Raw genomic sequence first — 25,483 nt, 5'->3', positions numbered from 1 at the left:
TGGCTCCCAGATCTTAGTAGTCCCAAAGCAGCGTGGGTGCCGGCCGCGTGCCCGGGGTCTGAAAAACGCAGCCGCTTTTCTCCCTGGCGGCCGGGATCTCCGTGCCGCGTTCGGGGAGGACCGCGGGATCCCGTCCCGAGCAGCGGGCCTCGGGGCGCCGCGGCGGAGCGCGGACGGCAGCGGCAGGACGGAGCCCCGCGCCCAGGTGGGAGAGAGGGGCGCTCGCAGCGGGGCGGCGTGCAGGAAGGTTGCAAGGGATTTGAGACACAGTTGCACAATTTCCTTCCGAATTTGCTCTGAGAGCCCCGGTAAGTATCTCCACGTCTCAGTGATGTAAGCGATGGCCTCTCTGCTGCAGGAGAGAGGTTGGTCATCTCCAAGGCACTTGAGCAGGCAGGAGGCTCGTCTCTGGCTGCACTGCAGAACGCCATCAGAACTGCTGTGTCTTTGGTGTAACGGGCCGAATACTGCCTCGAGTTGTCTCCCATCTCTGTGCATCTGTGAATCAAAGAATTACATTTGTGTCCTGGTAATCATTACCCCAAACAGGTCTGTGCGTTGTGGAGTTCTTTCCAACAGGATTTTCCCCCTGCTCTAATTTTACCAACGTACCAACTTGCAAGGACCAGTAGAAGTGAACCAGTGCAAAGACAGCCCGTGGTGATCTCTTTCTCTTAACTGGTGTGGAATACAAGTTGTACTGATACGAACCCCTTCTGACAAACTAATTATGTGTGAGGGTGTTACATTAACTATACCCTTACAATTGAAATAGTATATTTCGTATAGACAAAACGTATGCCCTCTGTGCCCCAAGATTCTGTCCTGGAGAACTTTGCTAGACAAACACCAGAGAAGCGTTACTTTGTTCGTTGCTTCAAGTAGAGTGAGGATGTACATCTCTACAACTATGGCATACTTGGATCATCAGGAACGAGGGAGGAATCCCTGTCAATTCTAGTCTGCAGATCATGCAGTTATTAACCCAACCTGACGTGGGAGTTTTCTCCCTGGACTTGTTGAGTTGCTGAACTTTCTAGCTTGTGCATTACCTTTGCACTGCCCTTTTTTGCTGAAACAGAGCTTTTACTGCCAAAAAAAGTCACTGAACCAAAAATCCCATGAAGAGTGCAAACCTTGTGATGGCTGAGGATTTTTTCTTTTTTTTTTAATTGATTATTACTTATTCTCCCTTTAGGCCAGAATATAGAGAGAGGGGGCTACTGAGTGCTCCGTAGTGTTCCTGTTCTCAGTGCCTGCTGAAGGGAACTCTTCTTACCTGCTCTTTCTGTTTTTACCTTTTACTGACCAGCCCACACATGAGCCATGCTTTCTCCAAAAAGTCTCTAACTACGTACCATAATAATTATGCACTAAGCCCTCTTCCCATACCTGCTCATTGTCATAGTTTTCTTACCACAGTAAATTTCTTATTAGCCATGCTTACATGTATGTATCTGTCTAAAAAGATGTGTGTCTAAATCTGTAACATAAACGTCACAGCATGTTGAAGTGCCATCTGTAGCTATACCCAGTACTTTTACACACTCTTAAAACAGAAGCAAAGGGCATATAGAATTTCTAAGTATATCCAATCAACTCTGCTACTTGGTTAGCTCCACCTTGCAGCCCACAGGTTAGTGACAGTAAAGAGAGAAACCCTAGCAAACACTTTACAAAGCAGGGATAGCAACCACCAGGGATCCAGGAAGTTGGTCATCTATGTCGCGATGACCTGCATGGCTGCAGTTCAGTGGAGAGGGTATACACTCTTGCTCAGAACTCTTCAGGTTTTAATCCTCTCCCTGGAGTCCCTTTGGCTGCCAGGCGCATCAGCTGGTTGCCAAGGTCACTTCTGTTTTTTTCATTAGAGGCAATGGTTGTTGAAACAGCATATCCATAATACACGCCCTTGCCGTTGGGTAAGTGGCAGATGATCATGCAATTGTCACACAGCGGGCTGCTAGGTATATTTGGCACTGACTGCATGGTGGTTCTCTTGTCTGAGCCGACCCCTGTAAGTCAGCCTGAATGCCCAAAAGAAGCAACAGCTGAAAAGGTTTCTCCTCGTCTCCCAGCCATGCATGTTTCCCTTACCGCTGTGCTCACGTTAACCATTAATGCCAAAACCTCGTCAAGCAGGTTATGTCTCAGATGGGTGCCACTAAACAAAAAGCAGCAAAAAAATTGTTCTGGCTTCTTACAATCTGGAAAAAGATTCTGAAGGCAGACAGATCTGTAATGCCAGGGTAAATCAAGTCTTGGAAAGTCTTCTTTCCATTAGGGAATTCTGTATTACTGCTCCAAGACAACATGTTACCTCTGCTACCCTGCAGAGGCAGAAATCCAGAGGCACCAGAAACTCTCAGAGCTTCAAGGTTCATATCACACCTTAGTTGCAGCATCAAAGACGGACACATCATCTGTGGCAGGATAAAGCTTCGTGTCGGTTACTATTAGCTCTCCTTCCGTGAGAACTTCCTTCCAGTCCTGATCTGCACCGAGACACCCAAAGTCCCTATCAAGTGCATGAAAATTAGTTTTAAACTCTACTTGGCTAACATGGCATGTGTGCTATTGAGATGGTAGTAAGGCCTGACTTCCCCAAAGCTAAGGAAAGCGCTAAGATTGTAGCTACAACTACCACTCAGAGATCGCACAGTTTTAGCTGAAATTCAGGCTTAAATTTTTTAGTAAAAAAGGACAAAATGCCAGGCAACTATCCACACTAAAATAGTCCAAACCAGCAGTCAGCTGATGTCTGGTTTCAATTCACCTAGTAATTCCAGGAAACTCTGAGGGAACATACTGAACACACTGCTACTGTACTGAATATTAGCATGCTCAGAGGGAACTTCACAGAAACTCTACTAGAAAAGCAGCGTCCCAGGAAGATTCAGATAGCTGTGCATTACAAGCAGGTAATCTTCTTATATCCGTGAGGAATCATCCAGGATTTAAAGCGGCTGCATTTCAGGCTTTATCTTCCAAGTAAGCTGTCAGCAGATCTCTTGCTCCTAGGGATTCTCCAGCACGGTTTGCAGCACAGCATCCCTCCACCCAAAGCAGCCAGACTTTGATTGATAAGCTTATTGCTAGCAGTGAGGACACATTTATGCCACTGAATGAACAGCCGCTGCCCTCCTTATAAGTCGCTCCGTCATTGGTGAATTTGGTCTCATCACATCACGCTCTCTCAGGAGGCACCTGAAAAAGGAGAATAAGTAGCAGGAAAACAGGAAGAAAGCCACTGAGTACATCATCTTTCCCATAAGACTGTCAGCAAGAGCCCTACAAGAGCAGGAAAACAACACCTAAAGACCTGCTCCTGATTTCCTTTACTGAAAACATTTGGCCTTGGCAGTGAGATTAGGCAGAAGACTGAAAATGAGCACTCTAAGGGCACAAAACAGTCATTCTGATATTTTATCTACTACTCATGTTTCAAAAAGACTTCAAGAGGCAAGCAGGCAAGGCTTCACATTGTCCCCTGAGGAGACAGGCACAGCAGGCTCTGTTAAATTTGAACAGAACTCTCAGCAGGCCAGTGAAGATCTATGATTTCTACTAAACAAAACTCTCGAGATTTGTATTAAAGCAAGCATGCATATCAGAATCGGTTCATCCTATTTTCCAGTAAAACAGCTGTTATCATTACAATAACCTTGATTTCCAGCAGGTCACTTAGGTGTCCATTAAGTATACAACCAACTGGCAAGATGCCACAGTTTAAGACAGAACATCTGAAAATCAACTGCCCTTGAAAATACGAACGAATCATCCACACTGTAGGACTGCACTTCTGGAACAGACAGCTATCGCACTTTCCATCTTAGTTAAGTGTTACTACATTTAACGTGAACGCTTGTGTGTAATTTCAGCACGGACGTTGTTTGGAGGTGCTCTGCTCCATCCTGATTCTAAAACAGTACTATCACCACAGGAAGAAAAAATGACCAGGAAAAATACTCACTTAGCGAGGTTTTGTTTGGCTTGGGATTTACAATTTAAAGCAGCGTGAATCAAGAGCTGGCTGAAAATATCTCTCTGAAAAAAGAAGTTAGTAAAGATCTCAGTTAATAAGTAACTTTGAAAGTACTGCTGGTTACAACGTCTCCTTTACCAACAGCCCCCAAGGGAAGTTTTCCTGTTGATACCTTGAATACCAAACACTGCTGCTAAGTGTTGGCAAACAGGATGCAGTCACAAGCACAGTTCGGTCCTTCCCTCTTCTAGGAATCAAGGGCTCTTAATAATGAAAGCACCTAAGGGAGGCTACTGAAAGTGGACTGAGTCACATCTCCTATTGATGTCCTTTACCTGAGCATTACTGCCTCCGAGCTGGACGAGTTGGTAACGGATCGGGTACAGCAGATCTACAGCTTTGTCACAGTTTCCATTTTCAAACTCCACCAAAGCCTGCAATAATGGCAACCCCACGCCAGGAGCCAGAGAAAGCTCATGGTCTTCGCCAGGTTCTCTGTACAACGAGAAAGTGATTAACTCTCATAAATCCAATCAGAAAGATGCATATTTAATGCCAGCCTGGCACTGCCTGCAGAAACAATTATTTTTTGACTCAACCAAGCCTGATAGTTCAGGTACCACACTTACACGGTTACTTTTGGTGAGGTATTTTACTTTCACCTTTGTATTACCCATCAGTCAATCAGATTTCAGTCTTCTGCACACATTCGCACGTGTCACAAGCCCAAGCCTTTGCAACATATCCTCTTGGCTGGGAAAAAAGCCAGAGAACTCTGCACTAATTTTAATACTGATCAAGGTGTGAGTGAAAATCACAACATTGTTAAGGTGAAAAGCTTCAATGCACAATTCATGCAAATAGGTGAACTCGGAAGCAAAATTCTCAAGAACTATTTCAGCATTGCTTAGAAATCCATTTCCCACACAGGGACTATGACAGTCTCACTACCAGCTAACGCTTAGTTCCTTTCAAAACAGAGCAGAAAGAACCAACACAGACAGCTGACATACACTGCACAATGTCCCTACTGTTATACAGGTGAAATCCTTTATCCACTGCACGTATCATAACTTAGTGCGAACACACAGCTACAAAATACAAAGCAAATGTTCCGTTACTGTCTGTGACAAACACAAGAGATTCTTGCTTAACACAAACAGAAGCCCCTCTAGACATTAACTCATAAATATAATTAGAGGGATGACCAAAATGGACACTGGTCCATTTAAACCAGGCCTGACCCAGTGACACAGTAAAACAGAGAGGATCGTGTGGGAGCCCTTCTGCAAGACAGAGAAGTCATCACTCAGATGCTCAGAGGCCAAAATATTTATTCAGTACAGGACTGTAATTCACTCAACCTACTTGGCAAGTTCTTGAAGAGTTGTTAAAAGCTCATGAGTAGTTTTGTGGTCTTTGGCTCCAAGTGAGGACATCAGCATGTGTGCATCATTGAAAAGAAGAACGTGATCTTTGGTGTGCTTCTTTGCACGCTTGAGGACATTGTCCCACCTGTCTCCAAGCTTTACACCTATGAGTAAGAGATTTTTTTAATAGAAATAACACGGGCAAGAGCATTGCTTAGTAGTATGTGTCAGCATCACGAGCCATGGATAGCACTGCTACTAAGCTCAAAAAGGCAGTCTGTGATGTGGCAAAGTTCTATTATAGAGTAATGTGTAGTTACAGCCTGCCTTATCCAGGCAAAGGGTTCACTGACTGTCAGCAATTTATCACCAACATTCTAGATAGCATTATGTGAGGATCTCCCCCACATTTGTAATGGAGAGAAGAATCAGAAGGGCAGAAGTGAGAAAGCTTGTGGAATCACATAAAGACAGATAAATAGGTAAAACTAAAGCAGAGCACGTGAGCCAAGCCAAATAAGAAATTCATTCCCTACTCTGCATTGGCAGGCAGATGGGAAGTTCAGCCATTCCTAGGGAAGCAGGGTTTAATGATGTGTAATAGTTTCTTGGGAACACAAACAATCTAACTCTGAAAACGTCCCCCTTCCTCACCCTTTCCCCAACTTTTATTGCTGAGCAACATCTCAGGATCAGCTGTATCCTGGCTGTGTCCTCTCCCAAATTCTTGCACATACCCCAAGCCTATCTGCAGGCAGAGCAACATGAGAAACAGAGAAGGCCTTCACACCACCACAAGCGCTGTTCTGCACTGGCTGTAATATCTGAGATATCAACACTTGCTCTGCTCACGGATTCACAATGCAGCACTGCAAGAGTTACTATGCAGAAAACTAACTCTATCACAGCCAAACCAATTCAGCTTACAATTACAAATTTCACACACGGGGGCTTTACTCAAGAGCAGAATGGCAAGATTTCTTCTGTAACACTGACCAAGCTTGCTCTGTAAGTATCTCTAAACACTCTTCTGTCATGCCTGAGTGTGTGTTGGAGGGGGAGGCAAAAAGAACACTGTTCTCCATACTGTTTAATAAGAATTACAGTTGGATATACTACCTTCCAGATGCAGCCTGTACAGCATCGAAGAGCTATCTACTAAATCCAGCATGCTTCCACTTGACAGGAACCGGGGAGCTATCTGTAATCACAAGTGCTCATAAGGTGTGCTACCAGGAACTTAATCAGACAATCAAACTTATGTGCACAGTACGAAAGTAACATTATGTTTTCATTCAATCCAAAATACCTGTCTCAAAACTGCACTGCTAATTGTTCCCGCATACAGCAATTTCTAATGAAAAACGCTTCCTTATTGCTTCACTTGTCTTGTTTTATCTGTTATCAAGTTCAACTCAGTAAGCACAGAGGGTCACCACATTTGGGTTTTTTTTGTTTTTTTTTGTTTTTTTTTTTTCCCCCTAATCTTATGCCATAAATATTACTTCACTATGCCAGAGTTGGTAGACAGGAGTTTGCACAACAACTTTATTAGTGACAACATTACTTTTACAATCCTTACAAATATATGTTATCCTACCAAATTTGATTTTATTTACTAAGATCGTGTTGAAGTCTACACAGTACAGAACCAGAGCATATGAACTAGAAATGCAAAGACCTGCTTCTGTTAATATCCGAAGTGCAAAATCAATTATTCGTATGAATAACTTGACTTTATATGACAAACATTTTACATTCTTTTAAAAAGCTTTCTCTTTTTTCCCCTCAAAAAAAAACCAAAAAACCTGAGACCTAAAGAACACGAATAAGAGAGACACGGGTTTTTGGGCATTTCACCTGGTGAGAAATCACTTTCCTAACAACAGATGTAAGTATTACGTATGCACAGCACACTGTGGTAGGTTTCAATTGCTTGCAGAAGGAAGAAAACACATATCACAATCTGAAGCATGCCCTTCAATAAATATAAAAGACTCACATGGTTGTCATAAATTGTCAAAGCAGCCTCATATTCCCCCTGTAAAAGCAAACAAGGACCGTGTGATTAATATTCTGGTAGACTAAGCAAGAGTGATGGGTAGCAACCAAAGATAGAAATACCATTAAGAAATGCCATAACATTACTTCACTGTCTCATGACATCAGAAAAAAAAAAAAGAAAAAAAAAGAGAGAAAAGACCAAGATAAAGCAGGATTTACTAGCTAAAATAACCAGTATATTTAGTTTTCATTCAATAATGAGAACAAATACTGGTGCGTGTTACACACGAGAGAGAAAGATGAGGTTTCATCTCTTTCTCGTCTCCTTTTCAGAATTCTCAACTAATGTCAAGAGCTATGCTTTCTATGTCATTAGTACCAAACATAAGCAACTGACACTATGTTCTGACCAAAGGATGGCACCACTTCAATGAAACTGGGTTCAATTCATTAAGGAGACAAACGTGACAAGGACTAAGCATTATAAAGTCCAGGGAAATTCTGCATTGCAACCTGATATGCTGGGCAAGTTGCAATCGTTACAAAACAGTTTCACTAAACTCTACATCACTTTAATAATAGAGATTAGTGTCTTTTTTTTAGTTAGTGAATTTTGAGGTCAGCAACTTCGTACTGAATTTGAAGAGAATTTTCTCTAATTTTTTTTCTAAAAATAGGAGAGAGATCCAAGTTCATATTTCCATCAAATAATTGTGCCAACTGTAATCAGTGAGATTATTTCATCTTCAAAGATGGAAAAATCTCACAGCAATCCTTCAACATTCTAGCAAAGGTGGATCTTTTTTTTCAGTGTAATTAAAGATTGTCAAAATAATGGTACTGCAGCACTACCTTGTTAAAAACGTCATTGTGCTTTTTTATAACAATACACCTTGAAATACCTGGAAAAAAAATCCCTATAAATGCTAGGATTGCCTTTTAACTAGCATTGGATGAATTATCTGTCTGGACCAAAAATCATCCATATGAAAATATGTCATACCTTTTCTACAAAGTATAAAGCCCAGTGCCAGTAATTATGGCAAGCAAGCATATCACTGCCCTGCAAAAAAGCAAAAGGAGAGAAATCTTACGATTTACAGAATAACTTTTCATTTCAACATACCTAGGCAGATTTCTGCTTTCCTCTCCAACAAGCGACTGCTTCAAAAGACAGGACAGACAAGAACTTCACATCAGCTGGCCTACAGGAAATCTCTCATTGTTACACTCGCTGCTTTCCAATTCAGGGAGACGCTACAAAAATCAAAGTTTCCCCCAAGTCTTTTTCCATAAAAGAACTGCGCTTGGCTGCCTCAGGAGAATTCACTCTTCTGCAGCACTCCTTAAGGAAAAAAATCCAAAAACTATCTATCACAAGAGTAAGATCTGCCTCCTCTAACATGTAAGGATCGTGGCTGAGGTAATGTGGCTAGACAGTACATAGGAAAGGCCCGCCTCATGAGGGCCTTCATCCTACTCACCTAGATTTCCATCTCAGATTGAGTAATCACTTCTTAAACTTACGTCTTACTACTGACTACAGAATAGATACCAAACACGTGGGCAGTTCCTCAGATGAGATGAATATTCCCTGAATGGTACCAAGCTTGCACCATACTTCCCAACTGACACCAGGAGTTCAAATGCTCTTCCCTAGCCTGTACTTCATACGAATTAGAACATGAGATTACCTCACTGAATAAAACAAAACCCCTCTTCTCTTTCTGACTTGTAGTTCTGAATGAGATTAAATTGCTAGGCAAGAACTGGCCTTCCAGAGTGCTCAAATCACTAAACAGAAACAGGCTATGAGAAATTACGGCAACAGTTCTGGAGAAAAAACAATCCCACCTAAGACTAAGCCATACTAGCACAGAGGTCCCTCTGCTGACCTGATTTAACCCCTCTGATTTTGTGCTCAAACACATATAAAATGATAGGCAACTGCGTTTCTGTGAGACGAACAATAGAAACTATCATGTAAAGAACACCTGCACAAAATCTCAGGCATTTTCAATTTGGCATCTGAGTAATCTCAGTAATGATGACTTGAAGTACGTGCCTTTCGTAATAGAAATTTTATTGCATCTTGCTTCAAAATCAACATGATAACAGCACCTCAAGTGAAGTTTTCTACTCATTAATGAAACCTGCGGTGCTTGTAACACGTACAGACAGAAAGGAATTAGATGAAGAAGAATTGCAGGACTTGGCTGGAGCAGGCAAAGATGACCTAAAAAGATATTTTTCAGAGATGCTGTGACAAAGCTTACCTTCCAGTTGTCTTCTGTTTCCTTCATGAACGCCAACCCTTTCTCCACCTCTGCTTTCATTTCATTTACGTGAGCTATAGTATGAGCTGACCACGCATCTGTCCGATCTATATCCAAAGCCTAAGAATGAAAAATGGAAAATGTCATGATTCTCTCAAACTGGCAAGTAACCATTTATTACTGGTGACGGGGAAAACAAGAGACTAATTTTATTTGCTGTATGTTAGGTACAACCCTGTACTGCTCCAACCAGCTACGCTTGGAAGACTGATTTGGACAGAAAGGAAGAAAAAGGGAGCACATGACAAACAATTCTAAAAACATTTTACCATCAAGAACGGGCAGTTTACCTCACGGGCAACCTCCTCTGCACGATCAAAAAGGTTTGTTTCCACGAGTCCAAAAGAGTAGTAGCCCTTCACGTAGCTAAGCAAAATGGAAAGGAACAACACTTTACCCATTTAGAACTAGATTTAAGCAAGGATTGAAAAACATACTAGAAACAGCATTTAACTCAAAACAGTCCTTGCAAACTACTTCACAATACTGAGCAACAGGAAGAGCTCACGGCCTACCTATTATAAATGTGTGTACTTAACAACAGACCAACCCTCCCTCACGCCCAACAGATATACTAAAAACGTGGAAGGTACTGACTGCATGGCCAAAAGCATCACGTGGAACCGGGAACACAGCTTTTTCAATGCTGAATTGTAGCTAATGGAGACAACATTTAGACTCAATGCCTCCATTCCTGCAGTTAGCCTCAACCACTGTTATGCCATTTTTCAAATTCAGTGTGTTTTGTAACAAATTGAATGTTACCAGCAAAGGAAACAGAAAGCACCCACAAGTGACTTCAGATTTATATTTCCAGTGTGGTGAGTGGGAGACACTCAAAGGCCACACATATGACTGCAGCCATCTGCACTTTCTTCACTGCCCACGACACACAAGCACCTTCATGCCACGTGGCTTTTTCTAATCAGTTGAAGACAACGTAAAAGCAAAAGGCACCATCATTAAGCAATAAAGACCCAATGTCCTGAGAAGCTTGGCTGTTCTATGTCCTATGAACATACCCGATGCAGTCATTTTAAGAAATATTTAACTGATACTGTATTTGCAGAATCACACAGGGCAAAACAGTACAGGATATTTTCTTTTTCTGAAAATATCTGCTTAGTTATTGGTTTCAAACCCAAAAGGCAAAAAAAGTTTCTAAAACATGTGGAGTGTAATGCACCTGAGGAATAAAGATTTGTGGGTGTGGGTTTTATTTTTTGGTTTTTTTTTTTTAATATATAATTATTTTTTTGCCCAAGTATAAATTCATATGCAACCCCACATGCCTATCAATTTGAGGACACACAATAATTGCCAGATTTTTAGATAACAAGGACAGTTAGGTAAAGGGGTATTTCCCACTGCTTTACAATTAATTAGACAACAGTCAGCATGCACCTCTGTAGCATCGTGCCAAAGAAATTTACAAAAACCCAGTCCAAACTGCTAAGACCTACTTCCTGAACAAATGGCATTAGCATATATAAGAAGAACAAAGGATATCACATTTTCTTGAGTTAAGATAACTCTGATGACACTGCCTTCTGTGCCTTGAGACTGCACGATGCCATTGTTTCATTACTAGGTTAATATTCAGTCTACATTGTCTGCACTGTTTGTGGAAGAGAAAATTCTGTCCTGGCACTCAAGAAATGAGCACACAAGAGCCTGAAGGCATTTTGCCACTGCCTTTGGTGAGGACACAATTCCACCTTAGGCGTTACATGACACGTGCCTTATTTGACAGCAAAAATCACTAAATGTGCCACCGCTCACTTCTGGAAACTGAACAAAACAACCTCACTAACAGTGTCAGCAGGGAGACAGGGGAGATGTTCAAGCTGGTGTCACCTATAATTCACTCGACTTCATTTATAAGCTCTAAATCTTGTCTACACTTCCATTTCTAACAAATCCTATTATTTAGATGCGTGGAACCTAAAACCTAGAAGTATGCATACATCAGATACAGAGCAATTTTGAAAATGAAGCATGACCTACCTGCTCAGAGGAACATCAGGTGTCCAGAAGGGAAAAACCCGAGCAACAGAATCTCGCATTTGTATTTGATATCCTAAGTAGAAATAAGTGTCATGGGAAAATTTGAGGGCTAGCAAGTCAGTTGGATGGTTCTGTAGAATCTGCTCCCATACATCACAAGCTTCTGGAAGCTGCCTATAAACAAAAGTTTTGATCGTTGAAAGAAGACATGCATACCTGCCCCTGCTGTTAGTTCTAAACTCCTGCTATTCTGAAAAAGATTCAACAACAAATGCCTTTTTCTTCTTGAACAAATTTTAGTTAAGTTTGTTTTTTTCTTTAAGAAACAACGACATTATTTAAACAGGGCACTTACTAGGGAATCACATTAAAAAGCATTCTTACAAAAGCTGCAAAAGGCAAGGAAAAAGAGACAAGCTTGAACATAAAGATTTTCCCATGAGATTGAACGTGAACTTGGTACAGAGATCTGCTGTTAACTGCTTGGGAGCTGGAAGGCTTTGCAGATGGATCTGGAAAGGCTGGATCAAAGGACTAAATCCAACTGCATGAAGAAGAGCTGGGGGTGCTGGCTGACAACCAGCTGAACGTGAGCCAGCAGTGTGCCCACGTAGCCAGCAAGGCCAATGGCAACCAGGCCTGCATCACAAACAGTGTGGTCAGAGGGATGAGGAAAAAGATTGAGCCCATATTCAGCAGTAGTGAGGCTGCACCTTGACTACTGCGTTCACTTCTGGGCCTCTCACTATAAAAATGATATTGAGTTGCTGGAACACGTTCACAGAAGAGCAACAAAGTTGAAGGGACTGTAAAACAAGACATTTCAGGAGCAACAGAGGGAACAGGCTGTTCCGTTTGGAACTCCCACCTGAAAGGAGGTAGCAGTCAGGGGGCTGCCAGTGGAACAGGTAGCCCTGGGAAGTGGTGGAGTCCCAAACCCTCCTCTCCCAGAAGTATTTACACTAGAGAACCTGGTATAATGACGGAACTTGGTAGTTCAGCCTGATCATCTTGAAGATGTTTTACATGCTAAGCCATTCTATAATTTGATAATTAATCCAGAGTCACAGGCACACAGACACCTTTGTTCCAATGGGAACTGAATCCATTCTAGCAGGGCTTCAGTAGCTTCCTCTTTACCTTTGCTATGAATTATGTGAGGTAAAGCCACGTTCACTTGTTTGATGAATTATAAAAGTGAATGACTACTTCTCTAGAGTGCAAAGAAATTCATTGTACTGAATGGAACAATAATGCTTCACAGAACTGCTGATAACTAGCAGCTCCCACTCTACTTCCTGACACTAGGAGCACTGGAACAGGTTGCCCAGAGGGGCTGAAAAGTCTCTTTCTATGGAGATATTCAAGACTCATGTGGACTCATCTGGTGGTGGACTCAACAGTCTTTCATGGTCCATTCCATGTCCTGCAATTCTGTGAAAAGGACGTTTGAGGATTTGCTTGTGTGGTTCAAAGAATGTATTATATTACAGCAGACCTTAGAGTAGTTGTACATAAAAGTATCTCATTTCTAAACCCTTTACTCTGCTGATGTAATTAAGACAGACTTAAAAAAAAGAAGTGCTAAAGATATGACAGAGGCCATACTGAACTTCCCCTCCTACAGCACTGATGGCCACACAATTCTGGGAGACAACAGAACAGTAACAAACACCTGATCCTGATTTTTGCTACATGACTGGTTAGACTGCTAGCACACAACCCTACAAGGCAACGCCTTGACCTCTGATAGCTTAAGCTCTTCACAGTACTTTTCGTGACAAGAAAGTGGAGAACAGAAGAGCAAATGGGACACAGCGTGAGGCAGCAGTACACAGCAACAGACAGAAGGCCTTGCATGACAAAACCAGCTATTGTCCTCTTCCACACAGGGCCAGCCACTTACCCACTGGCAAACATGTCCAAGGCCAATACGTGAAGCTTCTCCCGCTCAGTCAGAGGCTGAGATCTTGACAGCGTCATCATTGTTTCCAGCGCATTGCCCAGATCTTTGTTGAGCCGCACTGAGCTTCCAGTGCCAATAAGCTCCAATCCATTAGCAATGACATGTCCCATTACTACGGAAATCAACAACTGACATCATGAGCAGCACAGAAATGCACATAATTCGTCTCTATATGAGCATCAAGAGGTTTGGGTTGGTCTGGTTGAAAACAGGTCTCATTTGTAGTCAAAGACTCATAAGTTCAACTTTTCATTGCCCTTCATGACAGGCATTACAAAAGACTTGAGTGAAAAACATGGAAACATCACCACAGCCTGCTCTCCCTTCTAAAGACGAACGACAGAATTTTATACCACACACCAGTTGCTACTTGCCAAAATGAGGTACAGCGAACACAAAGAAACAGGATAGAAGGGCTGCTCCAAAAGTAATAACTCCCATTTTATTACACTGATCCACAATGTCAGAGGCAAATGTTGGTATAGCAGTAGAACTTTCCAGCCAATATTCTGCAACATATTGTTGTTGTGTGACAGATGGCAGCAGAGGGGCAGTCAGATAAAGCGGTGTCTGACATGGAGGTGCATATGAAGCAAAGCTGTGTCCCTGAATTGCTCCACGTGGAAGCAATGGCAATTCAATTCCATTGAATCACAGAAACACAAGGTTGGAAAGAACCTATGAGGTCATCTGTCCAACCGTCCTCCTTTCACCATTACTACCACAGCTACTAAACTTATCACTCGTAGCACCTCATCCAGACACCTCTTGAGCACCGCCAGTCACAGTGACTCCACCACCTCCCTGGGCAGGCCAGTCCAGTGCCTGACCACTCTCTAAGAGAAAAAGTTTTTTCTTACGTCTAGTCTAAATCTCCCTTGGTGCAACTTGTGGCCATTTCCTTGGGTCCTATTTGCTCCCTTGGAGAACAGGATGACCCCCCTCCTCATCACAACCTCTCCTCAAGTTGTGAAGTGCAAATGAGTTACGTCAAGCAGGTATTCCCTTTACGATAGCGCTGGGTGCATGGGGGATCACTCCACCAACACACACACTGAGAGAAGCTGTGACTACATATTTAAAGGTATAGTGTATAAATATTCACTGTATCCCAAATACACGGGCAGAAATTCCAAGAAATAATTAACATCACTGGTGGTCATGGGATGAAGGCTAATAGTCATTCTCACTGTAAATTTCCAACGTTTGGGCTACCCCCTTCCATATCAGTTCCCACTGGTGTAGTGTTGAGCTGAGGCATCTGTTACAGCTGCTGTATCTTCAACAACAGGACATCCATTCTAACTTTTTATCTTCACCTGATGATAAGTTTCACGGTCTCCACATTTCATTCCTGAGTTTCAAGCCTCCTCACCATCAGCTTGTAGCCGTTCAAGTTATGCGAAAGGCTGTTCTCGTAACATGGAAAAGCTGATCTCATGATCCACTATGATGAAAAACTGTGTTTTGTAGCAGAAAAAGAGTTACATTAAATTGTGTCATTGTGCTCCTTGAATCCATTGCAGTTTAAGTGGAAATAAACAGGAGGCATTACTTTTGGAGTGATTTACGTATCATCCAGCACTTCCCATGCTAACAGTTAAAGGTTACACTTACCAAAATTCGGATCCGCAGCCTTTAACTTGGAAAGACACCCTTCAATGCCTCCTAGATTCTCATCGTTGCGCCACGTCGCATACTGCAAAAGAGAGAGACAGTGCCAACGACACTGGCCATCTTCTCATCCTCCCACAGAATGACAGAATGGCTTGGGCTAGAAGGAAACTCCAGATTTCAAACCCCCTGCCACTGGCAGGGTTGCCAACAAGTCAAACATGCACTAGATCAGGTAGCCCAGGGTGCCAGGCAGCTTAAAGTTAAAGGAAGCAAGACAAAAGAGAATCTTTACACTTAGTACACCGTTTTCTCATCTTCCAGACAGTCAGAAATTCAAAAATCAGCCACAGCAAAGACTACTTGGTGCACAACACCCTCCATTCTCTTGCTGTTGCTTTATGTCATACCTGGCTTAGCGTAGCATCAAATAGTTTACAGGCTTCGTTGCTAGCGGTGGACAGCCCAAGTCCAGCATCCTGCCAGGCCTGCACCAGAAACAAAAAAGAACTGCTTATTCCATGCACTGCTTGTCCAAACGCAGCCACAAACTTCAAAAGCGATGACTTACTGATGCTTTTCAACTATGTTTTTTTTTGTTGTGTTCCTGTGCTGCACAGACAACTTGAGCAGCCACAGAAACATTTTCTGCAGCCGTAATTACAGATGACATTACATTACGGCAATCAACTCCGTTAGCTGTGGTTACCAGTGGGGAGGAAGAACCAACACATCATGAACGGCAAAACTTAACAGGCTACAGACATCAAAATGCAACAACGGTTCTCAACCCATTATGGTTCCCTTTTGACAAGTTTCTCTGCTGCAGGTACACCTCACGTGGAATTGTCACATGCTGAATTTAGGCCCTGGTTCTCTACACGTGACAGCAGCGCAGTGTTTTCCCACACAGGATGGCAACACAACCACAACTTTGTCACCTCACAATCTCAGGTGCTTCTTTTCCCAACTTAATCACACATTGAGTGCCATCCTTGTCAAAGCTTTTAGGTAGACTGGAAGACATTCTTTAAACAACAGTCTAAAGCTTTCCCTCCGAAATGTGATTACAGGCTCACATTCCAACCATTCAAGTACCGGAGAGTTCACATTACGCCCTTGCAAGTACTCTACAATATAAAATCACGAACTTGGTTTTTCTTTTTTTCAGGCGTGAGTTCAGAAACAGCAAGAAGAAACTGGCCGAGAGAGCAGCCAAGCCAGGGCTGCAGCTTGCAGGTTTCCTGGCTCCCCCCAGAGGGAAGGGGCAGGACTCAGCCCGCTGCTCCAGCCCCAGGGCGAGCGAAGCTCCCCGAACAGCGCCTCTCGGGACGACCCCGGACGAGGCCGCACGAAGGCAGGGCCGGCTCCTCGCGCCCCTCCCAGCCTCAGCGGCCGCAGCTCCCAACCGCGGGCTCCTTCCCCGGCCCCACGCCCCGGCGGCGGCCGAAGCAGGGCCTGCTCGCTCTCGCCGCCCGCTCTCCCGGCAGCTGCGGGACCCGCGGGCACAGCGGGCACAGCCGCCCGCCAACCTGCGGCCGCGGAACGGCCCCTCGGCTCGGCGCGGCTCCGTCGTTGCGCCGCTCCTTTCCGGCCCAGCCGTACCTTGCAGTCCCTCAGCGGTGCCATGGCCGTCCCGCAACCCCTTCTCAGCCTTCGCCCGAGCGACTCCGCGCTTCCCAGAGCACGCAGGAGAAGGGGCCGGGCCGGGCCGGGGCGGTCTGCGGGGCGGGGCGTGCGGGGCCGCTCCTCCTCTCGGACCGCCGCGCTGAGCGCAACGCGGTGCCTGCCGCGCTGTGTGCGGTCCGTGGCCCCTTTGGGCAGCCCGTCCCAGGGGCCGTCTCGAAAGCCGACGTGGTTCTTCTGCAAGCCGCGCCATGGAGGAGGGCGGCAGGTACCGGTCTGCACGCAGAACGTTCTGGCCGTTGGCTAATAATTGGCGCTACGCAACCGGCAGCCGCCGGCAGGTCACGCCGCAGGACGAGCGCTTTCCCTCGCCCGTCGTCCGGCCATGCCCACGCTGCTTTTTCTGCTCCAGCTGCTCACCTTTGCCCTGCAAGCCTTGCGAACCTTCTCCCCGCGCTTGCAGCCGGCGCCGCTGGCGGTCACCTGCCTCGGAGCTCGCGGACGCGGCTCCGAAGGGCTCAGCGGCGAGGGATGGCTCTCCTGCCAGGGCAATGGCAACTTGCGACTGGGGTACCTGCCAGCCCCGGAAGCGAGAGCGGAGGCAGAGAGTAAAGGGAGGCAGCCTGCCTCCCCGCCGCACTGCCGCTGGTACCTGAATTGGGATTGGGTGAAGAATACTTTCTCCTGGTCAGGTCAGTTCACGCTCCCGACATGCCTCTCCCCGGGAAGCGCTCTCCGGCCCGTGGCCCCCAGTGTCAGGACAGTGCAGTGCTCGTCTGCCTCGTGCGCTGCACCCGAGTGCCTTTATCACAACTTGAACGTCGAGATGTCAGCAAGGTGGGCCACCCAGAGTAGCTCACACGCGTCCCGCGATGGCACGAGAAGCGTCGCATGTCTGTTCCGTTGCTCTGCTTTCCCCTGGGATCCTGAGGAACACCAAGGGTTCGTGGCAAAAGTGAGTAGCAACCAAAGTGGACTGACACCAGCTCTCCCGAGAGTCAGGGATGACGCTTCAAAAACAACAGAGCTGGCAGTGCTTCACCAGGAAGCAGCCTGCAAATTAAACTCGGTTACGATTCAAAAACCTCCTCTTCACACCTCTGTCATACGCCAGAAAAAGGGGACAACGTTTTACCTGTATGGCAGAGGGGACTGGAACCTCCGCTTGTCCATAAAGGCTCAGTGGATATTCTATGCTGTGAAGGACATGAAAACCAATCCAGACTGGGACCAACCTTTAAATATATCATCGATGCACGGTGTCAACACAGTGCAGTTAACGGTTCCCAGCTGGACCTTGGATTATGGAATGTATCAGGTCTATTTTACTGATTCAGAATACGTGCTCGGGACCAAGAGATCCTTCAGTAACACAGACAGAGTTTTCCTCGAGATAGAGAGAACTGATCTTGTGGCAGGCATTGCAGGAGGCGTCTTCCGGACAGTGGGCTTTTTTGATAATTGGACTCTTGATGGCTCTGTGTCCTATGACCCCGATTCGCCGGAACGACTGAAGGGAATCACGTTTACGTGGTACTGCACTAAAAAGCTATCGGACTATGAAAGCATGAGAATTGGTGCGGGAAATAAGTGTCATCCAGCCCAGAGGGATTTGAGGTGGCTGACATCTTCAGGAGCTGTTCAAGTGGTCGCACCGGAATCGCTGCCGGGAAACACTGTCTACCACTTCCGCTTAGTCATTCAAAAGGACAGAAGAAAGAGTTATGCCGACCAAAGCGTGAAGGTGCAGTCTGGCTTCTCTCCTCTCCTGGATGTGGCGTGCCTTGAAAACTGTGGCAGCGCTGTAATTCCGACAGAGAGGTTTACGTTGTCAGGCAAATGCCTCAACTGTGGAACGAGCAGCCAGCCAGTCTACCACTGGTCGCTTTGGTTGAAAAATTCCACAGGAATTAGCTTTGACTGGTCTTCCAGAACCACAACAGGTAAGTCTGATGCTTATCTTTCTGTACATGCTTTGACTTTTACCAGTACTGCAGATTAATCATACATACTGCTACTAAAAGTGATTTTAATGTGGGTTATTTGGCTTATCTTGCAGCTTCTGCGCTAAACTACATCGAAGCCGCACCAATGCTCCCAATACCCAAGGCTCAGTTGAGGGAAAGCCTGATTAAGGCAGCCCTGAATGTTTTGGTTGAGAGCACCATGGAAATTAACCAAGCGGTAGCCTCTCTTTTTAAAGTCACAGAGCGACCCGAGGAAGTGAATGCTCGATCACAAGAGATTGCCATTACAAAACTGACTGAAGTAACCGGGGTCTTGAAAACACAGAGGAACGAGAGCCACTGGTCTGAAGAAGCAGAAATTCAGACCAGTGGAATACTAAAATGCGTGTCCAACATCCTGAGAGCTGCTCTTCTGCATCTCAGGAAGGTCAGTGTTGGTGCAGTCAAGCAAGTCTTTTCCATCATGGAAAACTTAACTGAGATTGTCTTCCAAGGCAAAGTCCCTGGGGAGGAAGACACTATCATGGAAACCAGCAACTGGAAGGTCACTCTGATGAAGGACAAAAGCTGGGATGTTGCAAATGCTTTCTCTACCACAGAAACCTGCAGGAATTATTTCTATCCAACACTAAAAAATGGAAACTCTTCAAGATTGTCTTACGATGCAGTCATTTCCACTGCCCTGTTTGAGTTTGATGAAAACCCTTTCCCTTGGTTGAATTATACTTCAGAAATTGCAACAGACATCTTGGGCTTCAAAATGACAGAGACCAAGGCTAATGGGGATCTGCTAGGGATCCTGCCTGAAAAAGCAAACGTTCTTATTGCAAGGAAAGATACCAAATCATCAACGTTTCAGTTAGCAATGGGACCTGATAAAACACAAACCTACACAACCGGAGGATTTAGTCTTGAAGTGAACAGAGATACCAAGGTCGTATACATCCAGATCCTGACAAAATTAGAAGTGGCTTTCCAGGTGCTAGTGTTTACAGGCACTAATGTCACTCAGAATTTTCCCATTGCCTCTTTTGATGCTTTTCACAACATGACAACTGTGGCAAGCAAAACCAAGGCAGTTGATGAAGAGTGTTATATCAAGGCTCCTTACATCATCTGCCTCCCAGAGTCAGTGCTGAAAGTCGCAGCTCAAGGAAGCGGTGCCCAGAGCCGGAAAATTTCCATCGTCTTGCTGACCCCCTACATCACCAGGTATCCAAACATGAGGCTGGTGAGCATACACATTTTTAGCGATCACTGCTTGTTTCTGGGGGGGGTTCAAAATCAGTGGAGGGAAGACATATGCAGATTTGGTTCCCTGACCAACTGGCAACGGATACACTGTGTCTGCAGCATGAAGCGGAGTCACAGGAGCCGGTCAGTCCTCACTGCCCCAAATACAACCAGACTTGACATCAAGTTCCTGGCAGCCAAAGTCATTGTTACCCCCAACACAGTAGATCTTAAAAGAAACCTAATAGCAGACATCCCTAAGAATCCCGTGACTCTTCTAACAGTGCTCTTCATTTTTTCAGCCTACTTTCTTTTGTCTCTCTGGGCCGTGCGAAAAGACAGGGCTGAGATGGTCAGCAAAGACAAACTTATAGTTCTGCCCGACAACGACCCCTTTGATAAAGTCAGCTTTTTGGTCACTCTGTACACCGGCAGTCGCTGGGGAGCTGGAACCAAGGCAGATGTTTTTCTTCAGCTCATCGGGCAGAACGGCACAAGCGATATCCACTGCTTACGGCATCCACAGTTTCCTGCTTTCCGTCAAGGAAGCACTGACTGTTTTCTCTTGACTACGAAGGAAGACCTGGGAGACATCCGCGCCTTCAGGGTCTGGCACAATAACAGAGGCCCATCGCCAGGCTGGTTCTTAAGCAGAGCCAAAGTTGAACACGTGTCAGCTCGGAAGACCTGGTTCTTTATGTGCAGGAAATGGCTTGCCCTTGACAAGGGAGATGGCTTACTAGAAAGGACATTTTCTGTCACCAGCCCAAAAGCACCTCTATCCAGAAAGGACTATTTTTTGATTGATCTGGCCAGTGGTCTGAAAGAGGGCCATCTGTGGCTCTCCGTTTTTGCCCAGGTTCTCACTGGCACTTACAGCAGGCTCCAAAGGTTATCTTCCTGTCTAACAATATTATTATTAAACCTGTTTGTTAACATTATGTTCTTTAATGCTGACAAGAACGAAGAATCTCCAAGACACCTGAGGTACTTGAGATCAATTGCCATTGGCATTGAATGTGCTTTGATTACAATACCCGTGGAAATGATTATAATGGCCTTATTTAAGTATTCCCAGAAGAAACCAGAGAGAAGTTTGCAAAAGAGGAAACTTTCAGAAACGTCAGCACAATCTGGTAGCATTAGTTCCCCGGAGAACGCTCCTGCTCACAGCAATTCTCAGGGCCCGACACATTACAGAAAGACGAGAAGCCAGGGAGCTCCCCAGAACAGCGGTAACTTCCCAATTTCAGAAGGAGGTGCAGGAGACAGGAAGCAAACAGAAAAGATTTCCCCTCCAAAGATTAAGGCCTGCCAGAGAAGACTACCGTCAAATTCCAATTTCAGCAATAACTACGCAGAAGAAGCAGGTAACTTGCAGGAAGAAAGCAAGCTACTCAGCGTTACCTCTGTGCCTTTTTGCAAGAGACCACCCATAGTTTTCAGTTGGTGGTGTGTCTATCTCTCATGGGCATTAGTGATAATTGTAAGTGGGATATCGTCATTTTTCATTGTCCTGTATGGTTTGTCTTACGGCTACCAGACTTCGCTGGAGTGGCTTTTAGCGTCGGCAACCTCCTTTATTCAAAATGTATTCTTTGTTTCAGTCATAAAAATCAGTTGTTACTCAGCTTTGAACACAATTCGTCCAAAATACTGCGAAAACATTCCATGGTTTACCCAGGATTTCTCTTCTGAGATTAAACCAGATAAGGAAGCAATGAATGAAGAAGAGATGCGAGAGAAGCACTTTAAACTTGCGCAGATCAGAGACACCAAGCAGTATAAGCCTTTAGAAGATGGGGAAATTGCAAAGATGCTGGAAACGGCAAAAATTAAAGTCAAGGCGTTCGTTTTCATAAAAGATGTTATCGGTCACCTTGTTGTGTTAGCAATTGTCTTACATTTTGCTTATTCTACTGAGAACACTAACAGTTTCCACTACAACCAATTTGTTCGGAACCAGTTCTCTCCCAGACTCCCTGCTGTGCTTAAGCTAGAAGATATTTACATGTGGGTGAACGACACCTTCTTGCCTTTGATCCACAACGACGTTCAGCCAAGTTTTCTTGCCGACAGCTCATCCAAAATCATCGGTTTGCCCAGGATGAGGCAAGTGCGGGCTAAAGGTACTGAGAAAACGTGTTTCTACCTTCACAGCTTTGTAAATAAATTTGTGATCAGTAAAAGCCACTGCCTTCGCAAATACGGCAGGGACATCGAAGAGAAAGGTGACTATGCTGGCACGTGGACAGAAGTTGCCAACCGTTCTTTTTCCAAGGATACCAGCAGTTACCATGGGTTTACTTACCAACCAAACAGGACTCCCTGGACTTACTTCTCATACGGAGATTTGCACACATATGGACCAGGAGGATACACGTTTTACTTTTTCCCTGAAGAAGGAAGACATAATTCAACAACTAGGCTGGCTTTGCTACAAGAGAGCAACTGGCTTGATGAAAAGACCTTGGCTGTGATCATCGAGCTGACTATGTTCAACTCTGATGCAAATCTCTTTTGCAGCATCTCAGTCGTATTTGAACTGTCTTACTTTGGGATCATAAGACCAACTTTGTCAGTGCACTCTTTTTCTGTCCCCATTTTCCATCAGCAAACAAAAGGTCAACAGTTGTTTTTCCTAGCTGCTGTTGCCTTTCTGCTCGTGTACATTGCAGACGGCCTCTACAATGTGGTCCAGGGAAGAAAATACACTAAAAATATTTCCAGGACAATCAGCTTCATCTTAAAATCGGCATTCTTCCTGCTTGTTCCCTTCCAAGTTTTCAAGTTCAAGATGGGAGCAGATATCGTTCATTTTTTCTTACTTTATCCAAACAATTTCATTCCTTTTCATGCAGTTTCTCATCTAGATCAGAATCTAAGGAATACTTTGGGCTTTTTGGCATTTCTTGCAGTTTTGAAGACGCTAAAGTATTCTCAGTTATTTTACGAGGTGCGTCTGGCTCAAAGATCAATCTTGGCAGCCATCTCCTCTATGGCCTTTGTGGTGGTGGTGTACTTCTTTATCTTTATGGCTTTTGGCTACCTTGTGTTTGGCAGTGCTTTCTGATCTGTAGAACGACCAAAAGAAGTGACCCGAATCTTTGCCACGATGTGCCCAACGGGCAGGCTGAGAGGAGAGTTCAGTGACTTTTGGGCCTCAAGAAAAGAAAAGTAAATGGAGAAAAATGGTTTATCTTGTAATAAGAGCAAAGCAAGATTTTATATTCCAGACCACCTCTACTCCAACATTTATGTTTCAAATAAATGTTTGTAAATTATTTTCTATTTGTTTTTTCATTGATTTTGTAAGATTTACACTTTTGTTACTGACTGTACTGAGATTTTCTCAGCTGAGACAAATTCTGCTGAGGATATTTTGCACCCATTTCAGCGCTCCATGTTGCAGGGGTGCAGACTGCTGACCCAGCTGGGAAGGTAAGCCCCCAGGCAGTTGGTTGCTCACTGCCTATACAGCAGGATGGGCAGGGAATTGGAATGGCAAAGCAAGAAAAAAAACATGTGGGTACAGTCTGTGAAAGATGATTTTCTAAGCCCCTCTCTCTATTCCCCCTAGCTCAACGCTTCCTTTGTGAGGCCTTTTTTGGTGATAAGACTCTACCTGAGCACTGGGAATTATCTAAGGGGGGCAAGTGGTGGGTGGCACTGTGCCACAGTACTTGTGCTCATGATTGTAGAGATAAGCAGAAGGGGGAGGAGCAGCCCTTGTTGGGGGTGTGGCTTGAATGAGCTGACCTCTGCAAAAGGCAGCAATGCTTGTGCATGACAACAAAGGCACCATTCCCTGCTGGCTTACCTGGAGGGCCAGGAGCATCCCCTTAACAGAGAGAAAAGAAGAAGGAAAAAAAGCAACTGAGAAGCAGGGGACAAAAGGTCTCCACCCACCTAAGTACTTTGGAGAGGAATTCCCCAAGAAAAGAAAGCACTCTGGTGGAGGAATTCCCTAAGAGTAAGAAGCTCCTTAGGACAAAAACCACTGGGCCTTGCTTGCTGCCACCTTCCTGGCTTTCTCCCATTCCCCATGGTATTTGGGCAAGTTCCTGGCATCAGTGCAAAACTACGAGCTATGCTGGGAACTTTGCTGGTGACTTTCTCTCTTCCTTTCTCCAAAGACTCCTCGCTTTTATTTTCACAATTGCACTAGATAGCCATGCTGCTTAGCTTTTACAACTAGGGCAGCCTTTGCCACCGCTATCATCGTCTGATGTGCTGGACACTGCCTGCCTGCCCAGGCAGGTCAACACAGGTAGGCAGCAGGAACAATCACAGACCCATAGTAAAAACAAAAGAACACATTTATTTTCCATTCCTCTCTAACCAGAGCGTTCCCTAAGCAACACCCAGGCAGAGACACACAAGCTTAGACACAGGCAACACTGAAATCCACTAATTCCAGGGAGTCACCAGTCTGCTGCTCGTGCCTGTTTATCAAGGATTTGCATGAGTGATGTCTTCCACTGTGCCCTGCTCTTCAATGGGCTCTGATCTTTTCCACATCATGACAGGGAGGTCCAGCACATCCCACAGGGTACTTCAAGTATAAGAAACACCTGTATTGTCCGTACACGAATGTTCTACTTGTCCGACATTCCATGGTCACCAGAACTCTGCGAGGTTTTATAATAGCCTTACTTAAGGACTCCCAAGATTAACTTTTATCTTGTAGTCTGAATAAAAAAGTCACAAACAGAAGTCCACCCTTTCTATCTGGAAATCTTACAAATGAGTGGGAACGCTTTGGCAAGAGACCACTCACAGCTTCTTGCTGGTAGTGCGCCCATCTCTCATGGGCATTAAGTGACAGCTGTAACTGCAGTATCATCATTTTTTGTTGCACTATTAGTGTGTCTTATGGCTATGAGTCTTCACTGGATTGGCTTTCAGGATTGGCAACCTCCTGTTTTTATGAAAGATTTTTTCTTTTGAATCCTAAACACCCTTTCTTTTTACTTGGCTATGAGAACATTTCTTCCAAAACACTGCAAAAACATTATATGGCTTACCTAGGAATTTTATTCTGAGATTAAACTGGATAAGGAAACAATGAATGATGGTGAGATGAGAGAGAAGCACTTTATACTTGTCCAGATCAGAGACACCAGGTAGCATAAGCCTTTAGAAGTTGAAAAAAAACTATGAGGATTTAAATTCAAGGCAGTCACTTTCAAAATGGACATCGTTAGTCACCTCGTTACAGCACTTATCTTCAATTGTGCCTGTTCCTGTTGGAGCTCGGCGGGAGACAAACACATGACCACAGAATTGATCAGAAAGTCTCAACTTTAATCAGAAGGTTGCCATCCAGAGGGATCTGGGTGAGGAAGCTCTCCAAAGGAACCTCATGAAACTCA

The 25,483-nt window shown here is 44.7% G+C and overlaps 2 protein-coding genes across 4 annotated transcripts; one reads left to right on the top strand and one right to left on the bottom strand.

Annotated features, from left to right (window-relative positions):
- Nucleotides 1–78: 78 nt before the first annotated feature.
- LOC149919727 (tetratricopeptide repeat protein 38-like) lies at nt 79–17,137 on the bottom strand. 3 transcript variants are annotated; one of them, XR_016469733.1, is made up of 15 exons: nt 16,888–17,000; nt 15,693–15,770; nt 15,286–15,367; nt 13,609–13,780; nt 11,703–11,876; nt 9,986–10,061; nt 9,636–9,755; nt 8,363–8,422; nt 7,358–7,396; nt 6,475–6,556; nt 5,354–5,519; nt 4,321–4,480; nt 3,974–4,047; nt 1,678–3,207; nt 79–498 (listed from the first exon to the last, which is right to left on the bottom strand). XR_016469733.1 is itself a non-coding variant. In XM_090147609.1 (14 exons), the coding sequence occupies exons 1-14, from the start codon at nt 16,909–16,911 to the stop codon at nt 3,114–3,116; spliced, it is 1,401 nt and encodes a 466-aa protein (XP_090003735.1). In that variant the 5' UTR covers nt 16,912–17,137; the 3' UTR covers nt 79–3,113. The 3 variants fall into 3 exon arrangements, 2 of the variants coding, with proteins under 2 accessions (XP_090003735.1, XP_090003728.1); XM_090147609.1 differs by having other exon boundaries at nt 79–3,207; nt 16,888–17,137; XM_090147602.1 differs by lacking the exons at nt 15,693–15,770; nt 16,888–17,000 and adding an exon at nt 14,988–15,128 and having other exon boundaries at nt 79–3,207; nt 15,286–15,368.
- On the top strand, nt 17,050–23,392 carry LOC149919726 (polycystin family receptor for egg jelly-like). Its single transcript, XM_090147596.1, is given in 3 exon segments — nt 17,050–17,283; nt 17,286–18,851; nt 18,968–23,392. Coding segments are annotated over 3 exon segments (5,904 nt in total). The 5' UTR covers nt 17,050–17,159; the 3' UTR covers nt 23,182–23,392.
- Nucleotides 23,393–25,483: the final 2,091 nt, after the last annotated feature.

Source organism: Phasianus colchicus, chromosome 1 (assembly GCF_987193195.1).
Source record: "Phasianus colchicus chromosome 1, bPhaCol1.hap1.1, whole genome shotgun sequence".
In the NCBI taxonomy this organism is placed as follows: Eukaryota; Metazoa; Chordata; class Aves; order Galliformes; family Phasianidae; genus Phasianus; species Phasianus colchicus.
Note: the sequence above shows the minus strand (reverse complement) of the source record. Positions and strands in the feature narration are given on the sequence as shown.

Bases quoted from the DNA above. Each gene is read 5' to 3' on its own strand.
- LOC149919727 (XM_090147609.1), bottom strand. From the start codon at position 16,911: ATGGCACCGCTGAGGGACTGCAAG. The intron at 8,423-9,635 runs GTAAGCTTTGTC...GCTTTTTTGCAG, and splicing joins AAACAGAAGACAACTGGAAG to GGCAGTGATATGCTTGCTTG. The intron at 6,557-7,357 runs GTGAGTCTTTTA...TTGTGATTACAG, and splicing joins TGACAATTTATGACAACCAT to ATAGCTCCCCGGTTCCTGTC.